The sequence below is a fragment of the Pyrus communis genome, chromosome 5, assembly GCF_963583255.1.
Source record: "Pyrus communis chromosome 5, drPyrComm1.1, whole genome shotgun sequence".
Taxonomy (NCBI): domain Eukaryota; kingdom Viridiplantae; phylum Streptophyta; class Magnoliopsida; order Rosales; family Rosaceae; genus Pyrus; species Pyrus communis.
This window is the reverse complement of record NC_084807.1, coordinates 3,281,556-3,289,378: the sequence shown is the minus strand read 5'-3', so window position 1 is coordinate 3,289,378 and position 7,823 is coordinate 3,281,556. Positions and strand designations below refer to the sequence as shown.

At 37.7% G+C, this 7,823-nt stretch overlaps 1 protein-coding gene across 3 annotated transcripts; it reads left to right on the top strand.

Annotated features, from left to right (window-relative positions):
• The first annotated feature begins 2,528 nt into the window (after positions 1 to 2,528).
• LOC137735651 (uncharacterized) lies at positions 2,529 to 7,279 on the top strand. 3 transcript variants are annotated; one of them, XM_068475094.1, is made up of 6 exons: positions 2,529 to 2,650; positions 2,749 to 2,904; positions 3,306 to 3,475; positions 4,491 to 5,699; positions 5,966 to 6,595; positions 6,663 to 7,279. In XM_068475094.1, exons 2-4 carry the CDS (start codon positions 2,783 to 2,785, stop codon positions 5,480 to 5,482), a joined length of 1,284 nt encoding a protein of 427 aa, XP_068331195.1. In that variant the 5' UTR covers positions 2,529 to 2,650; positions 2,749 to 2,782; the 3' UTR covers positions 5,483 to 5,699; positions 5,966 to 6,595; positions 6,663 to 7,279. The 3 variants fall into 3 exon arrangements, with proteins under 3 accessions (XP_068331195.1, XP_068331194.1, XP_068331196.1); XM_068475093.1 differs by having other exon boundaries at positions 5,966 to 7,279; XM_068475095.1 differs by having other exon boundaries at positions 2,604 to 2,650; positions 2,774 to 2,904; positions 5,966 to 7,279.
• The last annotated feature ends 544 nt before the right edge of the window (positions 7,280 to 7,823 follow it).

The window sequence follows — 7,823 nt, the reverse complement described above, 5'->3', positions numbered from 1 at the left end:
ATGAGACAGATTCACTCAATTGTTTGGCTCTTCATTCTGAGTTGTTGAACAATTTTAGGTGTATTCTATCTTATATTTCAATGTCTAATTCATGTAATCTTTGTTTTGCTTTGAGTATGATTGGCTAAATTTGTTTTGGCTAAGGGTGTATTCGAAACCATGATTATATATGTAAAATAAGTTGATTACTTCCAGTTATCGTTACATAAGTCGTGAATACAATTTGCTTAACCGTTTGATTGAGAACTTATTCTTGTATGTTGATTGAGAGTGCACGCTTAATTTGCATGCTTGAATCTGGTGCTAGGCTATAAGTTTGTTTCACCTAATCGTTATGAATTTATATTCGCAAGTAGTGAAGGTCGCTAGTCACGATCGTGTTAAGTAGATTCCTGGCAGGAGTATCATGCTTTTCATAGTTACAAATGCCTTGTCGATGCTTATGATTTCCAAAGAACGTAATGATTCTAACATGTGTCTTTATCATGCTGTTCATATAGAGAACTTGTTAGGAATAATTTGTTTGCGATGCATATTCATCCAATTCAATGATTCTAGGGAAATCTGAAGGTTAATTTAAGCGGACCTAATTAACTTGGAGTGTCGAGGTTCATAACTTATTGAATTGATAACTGGAAATTGATTTACATTGCATATATTTCATGTGTGGAGAAGAACCCCTTAGCTATTCCATCATCCATTAATTCATCACAATTTGTTTTACAATCTATTTTCTTTACAATCTATCCATTTAATTTAATTTCGTCCAAACACAATCCCCCCCCATATTTTGTTAAGTCTTAGTCATTATAATCTGTCTTATTTTGTGTTTTTAAGTATTTGGAGTCATAAACACCTTCAAATTCGTCCAAATCTGCCTAGTTTATATTATTGTTTTGTTTGTTTGATTTTCGTCCAAAACCAAATCCCCAATTGTCTTAGAGTGTCTAATTGGTTCAATTATGTTTTAGATTGTGTTTTTAAGAGTTTTGAGTCAAGTTAGAACCAATTTTCGTCCAAGTTTGTGTTTAGGCTCAAAACTGCCCAGTTTGTGTTTTTAGGCAGTTTTGAGTGTTTTTAGCTTATTTTGAGTCTTGTGAACTTGGTTTGAGTTTTTTTAAGTAAGTTAAGTGTTTTAAAGGTTAGTTTTATTTATTTGAGTCAGTTTGAAGTGTTTAGCACCCCTAGTTAATCCCCGGTTAGAACGATCCCTACTTACATCATTACTACAATTGTCACAAATAGGGTTTAATTTGTGTGTCACATTCGTAACGCATCATTAACTTAAAAAATAAAAAATAAAAAAAATAAAGATAATATGCAACGTGTCAGAAAGATGGAAAATATAGCCCAGGTGTGTGGTGCTCATTTGTAGGGTACATCAACTCGTAAAGGCTTGTGGAGTGGCCCCATAAATAGTCTCATCTTATAGCATAAGTTTGACATTACCCCCTTAGGCCATCTCCAACCGAAGGGTCCAGATGGCCCAAAATTACCTGAAAACCGTCTCCAATCGAGAGCAAGGCCAGTGGGCTGTGGAATCTGAGAGGGCCCCACGAAATCGGAGAAGGCGAGAGGACTGAGGGTTGGCTGCATGCAACCAGCCAGCCAGCCTGGGGCTGGCCATAAATCAAATCAATCATGTCGGTTAAAACTGACAGGAATACATTCATATTGTTTTGTATAAATGTATTATTGTCGGTTAACCGACAAGATTGATTTGAAATTTTTTTTTTTTACAGTTTTATTATTATTTTTTATTTACGAAATTTTTCCTATAACTTCTATTTTTCATTTTTTTTAAAATTCTATTTTTTCCTATAACTTTTATTTTACAAAATTTGTAGTTTTTAACAACATTTAACAAATTATTAAAAACATTTCTAGTTTTTCATATTTGTTAAAAAAAAAACATTTAACAACATAAAACTTAAACAACATTTAAGTTGTAGATTTTAAATAATAAATTATATTTGGCCCTATATCCCTCGGTTGGAGATGATTTTTTGTGATAGGGCTAAAATGAGCTCTCTGACCCTTTGACCCTCGATTGGAGATGGAAGCAAATATGACCTTGTACTGTTCATTAAAATAATAATATCTTGAAGAATCTTGGAGGGTCAGAGGGTAAAACGAGCCATCTGACCAACCATCGGTTGGAGATAGCCTTACACTCCAAAATAGAATAATGTTAGGGAGATTAAATTTTTTAAACCAAATTGCAAACTAAATGATGTGTCACCGATAAGAAAGAAATACGTTAATCGACACTTAATTAATAATCCAATCGTTTACAACCACATCATTTAATTTACAAAATTTAATGTTTCTAAAGTTACTCTTTCAAAATATTCCGCCCGCAATGAATTTCACTAGATACTGTAGACGGTAGACTTGGCAGCTCCCGTGATTGTCGACTGCTTTGTTTCCAATCATGGGGTCCACTACTGTCCTTCTGTTCAGTGAGAGCAGAGCGGTGTGTGGCTTATTGTTTGCCACGGCATCTTGTAATGCTCACTTGCTCCTGGGAAAACAGGAGCCACGAATTATATCTGAAGAAACCTACATAAGTCATTGCCTTCTCCTCTTTCCTTTTCCCCTCTCTCTCTCAATCTGCAAGTGCCAAGTTTGATTCGTTCATTTGAGGAAGGTATGTGTTCTTTGTATCTTTTTTGTTTCTGGGTTTTTTGGGTGTTAAATGTTAGTATATAAATATGTACTTTGGTGTTTTTCTTGTTTATTTTATAGATTGTTAGGTGCGTTTGAGTTGCAGAAGAAGCAAATGGAGCAAAAACAAGTTGGGGAGCTTGTATCGGTGACGTTCACATGGAAGATTGAGAAATTCTCTAGGTTGAGATCCCAGAAACATTACTCCGATAGTTTTAATGTCGGTGACTTTGAATGGTATGTTTCACTTTCTTCTTATGGTTTGATTTTTGTTTATATGTGTACTTTGGTTGTCTGGTTGTTTTGGTTCTTGTATATATTTGGTGGTTTGATTCTTGTATATATGTACTTTGGTTGTTTAATTCTTGTATATATGCACTTTGGTTGTTTGATTCTTGTAACGACACACTGAGGTTTTTTGTGATAAAACCCTACTTGTTATGCTGATATGTGGTAAGATGCAAGTAGAGGACAGGACAGTATACGTTTGATTAATAGTTGGCCGATGACCCATCTTTCTGAAATCTTGATATAAATATCAAACCTTGTTTTTGTTCTCCTTCTGGACCCGTCCAGATTAAAATAGGAGTACGAAAATCACTTTCCTTATAAGATGTATATGTTGTTTTAATCATCAGGCAAATTGTCGTATATCCGAAGGGCAGCAGCGGAATCCCTGGAACGCAAGACCTGTCGATATATTTGAAAGTGGCAGATGCTTCAGCATTGCCGTCTGGGTGGAGTAGATATGCCCAATTCACCTTGACTGTCGTCAACCAAGTCAATTATGATAAGTCCATAACAGTTGGTAAGTCACATGCCCTCACTGCCCTCACTTCATCTTGTTTATTTCACAATTATGTTGGTGCATTTCTGTTGGTTTTGCTTTCATTCAGGCTCTCACTTGCTTGAATATTATTATTTTACTTCAGATTGCAATTCAATCTTTGATTGCCTTGTCTGCACTTGTTATGTTTTTCGCAAGACTCCTTCGTACCAAGTGTTGTCTATCGGCTTTAGGTTTTGGCATCAGTTGCAGTAGCAATTTTTGTACTTCATGGAACAGGGGACTAGCTGGAAGAAAGAATGGAAATATGAAAGTTTGTTTCTCTTGTTTGTTCTGGACATACAGCGTACCACTAAGTCTCAGATATAATGATAGGAGGAAATTAGGCTCAGGTAAATTGGGCGATTCCAAAAGGTATTTTATGAATTGTTAAGCATGCAGTTCTCGAGGTTGTGGGAAAAGGCATGAATGTCAAAACTCTGAGGTTGAAGGGTGATGGTCCTTTTTTGGGGATAGAAACAGTGAAACTAGAAGGATTTTTCAGGATTCTTCAGGGGTAGGTGTGCTTGTGGTAGAGTTAGTTTTATGTCAACTCTTTGGGCTTCAGTCAATGTAGAGTTCAGGGAGTATCTATGCATGCCGATCACCAGCATGGTTGCTGGACTGGGAAGTTGCAGCAAGTTGATTGAGTGTGGTTTGAAGCTTGAATGTCTGGTCGTCTAATTTAACTTAATAGTTTTGCTGCCATAAATTTGATAATTTTCGTAATAAGATTTTGGTTTCTTTTGGAAAAAAAAATAAAAATTAAAGAGGAACAAGAGTGGTAACTTTTACTTTCCCATAGAAGGGGTATATATTTAGTTCTTCAGAAAGCATGTCTACTTTTTTTGCCCAGACATACTAGACTACCAGAGAAGAGAATTACTGTGTACATGATAGTAATGTTGAGTTTCCATTGTTATTATTCTTTAATTGCCTATGAGCTATGCTTGTCTTATTATAATTGTTTGTAATCTGTCTTCTTCTGATTTTACAGAAACTAAACATGTGTTCTGCGCAAGTAAAATGGATTGGGGCTTCACATCATTCATGCCTCTAAGTGAGCTTTGTGATGTCGCCCAAGGGTTTATTGTGAATGATACATGTGTTCTTGAAGCTGAGGTTGCTGTCAGTCAGGTTGACTATATGGCCGAAGTCCAGGAAACTTGGTTTCGTCCTCCTATAAAGCCCTCACACCATGAAGATGAAAGGCAAGGGTATTCAGATGTGGAAGCTGTACAACTTACAGTGCCTATTTCTGAACAGGTGCTTGCTTTTCAGGATGCACCAAGTTCTGAACAAAAGCAAACAAATGCTGATTTTGAGCAAGTTCTAATCTCTTCAGTAGCAGTTACAACACCGAGTTCTGCTCAAGTGCTGGCCTTGTGGGACAGACCAAGTGATGGACAAGTTTGGACTGGGGGTGACGATAGCCCTGTTGGATCTCCGATAGGTAAGGAACATGAGCAAAAAACCTCTGCCCCAGTTGGCGAGCTCATGGATTTCAGGGGTTTAGGGAAAATAGACAAAGCTTTTGTTCCATTCCTAGAGGAAGTCTGTTTGTTGCATCCTTCATTGATCGAGTGCCAAAGGAAGAGAAGTCCTATGTTTACTGAATGGGCATTCACAGCTTTGGGTAGACTCCTGCATTTTCTAAAGACTAACAAGGGTACAGATATGAACGAGGATGCTTGTGAGCACCTTCAACTTTTATGGGAGGAGCTTGAGTCCTTCAAATTTGGCTTGGCTTGGTTGGAGCCTCATGTTCAGTCCGCATTGGGTATGAAGAAGTTTGTGGAAAGGGAACTAGAGGTAAAGGAGCTGAGAAATAATGTGGATGCTTTGGAGATTGAAGTCAAGAGGTTGAAGGCTAGGCTAAATTTGGCAGAGTTAGATTTTGAGGATGCGAAAAGAGACATGGGAGAGGCCGAACAAAGCTTTGTAGAAATAAATATGGATGGCGAGCTCGGTTATGGTGGGATGCATTAGCCGTACTGCTTCTCCCTTCGATGTGAAAACCATATGCAATATATATATGTATTACAGGCAAAACTCCCTTGTTAAGGGTGATCCTGTATGTAAGCCACGGTGAGGGAGACCCCCTCCGTTGCAATATTTGTTATGAACCAAACCCCCTCCATCTGAACATTATCAAAATCCCTGTTGTGGAGAGCTCCAATACTATCGAGCAACCACTTGTCAACCGGTATGAGAATTTTCACCTTAATTTGACGTTGAGTATTTTGCTTATGTGGGTTTACTTTTGATGATTTAGGGTCGTTAATTTCGTTGAAAATCTGCTTGGTTTTCTTTCGGTTCTTGCTGATTGTTTCTATTCGCATTCTTTATCGTTTTGACTTAATTCTTGCGGCACTAGGGCGTTATGTATTATATTTCAGGGCTTTTATCGAGAGCCATGAAAACTGCATGGTATGACAAATTTGGTCATGTTTACTCTGCTTAAAAATGCAGGCATCATTATGTTTTTTGTCGGACGGCCAGATTCGGGGAGTGGACAACGGTGATCGCTGAACTGAGCAGACTGGAATTCATCATTGTCTAAAGTTGAAGTAACCGGGGAAGAGCTTTGGAGGAAGGGAACATTGTAAATAATTGTATCACAACGTTAGCTGTACTTGCAGTGTTTTTATGCAATTTTTTTTAATATTCATGTTTATGCAGAAGCAAGGTTTTAAAGGTGCTAGTCAAGAGACGGGTAGGGGCAGGGGCCTAACGTCTAGGTGTTAACACTCCGCTAGTTCGTTGTGAGACTTAATCCATTTTTCTATCCCTTTGTGTAGATTGGGTTAGCCCTGACAAGTGCGAGCAGGGAGATCGTCTGGCACCCCAAACAATTGGGGGCACAAAAAATATTGGGGTGGTATATTCATACATGTTTTTGTAAACATGAAAATTCTAGTGTCGAATGAAACAAGAACACGTGTACAAAGTAGTTTTGTATTGATTTGAATTCATAGGTTACAATCTCTGTTTACTTTTTTCCTCTGATTCAGTCTTCAAATTTGATGTAGATGCGTAGGTTGTTGATCCAAGGGTTGAGGTGACTTGATTTCGGACGAACTGTTGAACGATTGTTTCAAGGTTTGAGCTTGAAAATGCGTGGATAATCTTCACCTCAAGGGTGTGACAAAGGTAGTGTGTGATGCAGGATTTCGTTGCTTCAAGGGTCTTGGCGACTTGATCTTGAAACGAACGTTGCTACAAGTTTATAAGCTTGCAATAAAGTCTTCAAGGGATGGGCACGAGCGTTTGTTGATTCTTCAAGAAAGTGCTTCGGCTTTGGTCGAGAGAAAACTTCGGCTTTGGTTGAATGTTCTTCAATGAGGGCTTTGGCAGCGTATTAGTCTTCAAAGGTTTGGTAAAGTTTCTTCTGTAGAGATTTTTCGACCTTTATGCTTGTGGGAGGATCTTGAGCGTTTGTTGATTCTTCAAGGAAGTGCTTCGACTTTGGTCGAGAGAAAACTTCGGCTTTGGTTGAATGTTCTTCAATGAGGGCTTTGGCAGCGTATCAGTCTTCAAAGGTTTGGTAAAGTTTCTTCTGTAGAGATTTTTCGACCTTTATGCTTGTGGGAGGATCTTGTATTTATAGGCTTCTCAAAGCTTACATTTGGATGGATTTGGTTTTGATTTATGTCTTAATTCGTCTATGGGAGAATTTAGGGATGTTTTGTGTCTTAATTTCAGACATCTTTACTCCCTTGGCCGAATTATAGGGTTTTTGTTGCCTATTTTGTGAGTAATCTTCAATTCTTGCTTGTTTTATGAAGATGCCTTAACTTTCTTTCTGGTTTTGAGAACACTTTGAACGCTTGCCCTTTTTTTTTTTAAAGAGAGGTTCTCTCTCTTTGGTCGAATTCTGGGAAGTTTTAAGCTTCCTTTGCTTGATTTGTGCCACATGTCATTGATGATTATTTCATTTGTGATAAGTCATATGTCACGTGGAGCTTTGCGATGCATCATTTGTATGCAACGAAATTTACATATCTACAAATGCTCCCACTTCAAGGTGCGTTGTAGGCATGTGCTTACCACGTGTAGGAAATGTGTTTGGAAGTCTTGCAATGTGAATCTTCAAACTCAAGGGTCGTTAAGATTTAATCTTGAATTAGTTTACTTTTTCAAGGGTCGTAGAGGTGTATTTATTGAACCAAACATTTCTTCCATGGCAAGGAAACAGTTTTTCTTTCCCCTTTTGATTTCCTACAACAAGGAGGTGTTTTTTTTTTTTTTTTTTTTTTGGTGTTTTGGGAAACATGTCATTTGGCTTGCACGCCCAGTTTGAGATTGATTTATTTTTTGGAAAATTCTG

Excerpts from the sequence above, each read along its gene's own strand:
- LOC137735651 (XM_068475094.1), top strand. The coding sequence starts at position 2,783 with ATGGAGCAAAAACAAGTTGGGGAGCTTGTATCGGTGACGTTCACATGG. Across the intron at positions 2,905-3,305 it reads AATGTCGGTGACTTTGAATG|GCAAATTGTCGTATATCCGA; the intron begins GTATGTTTCACT and ends TTTAATCATCAG. Across the intron at positions 3,476-4,490 it reads TGATAAGTCCATAACAGTTG|AAACTAAACATGTGTTCTGC; the intron begins GTAAGTCACATG and ends CTGATTTTACAG.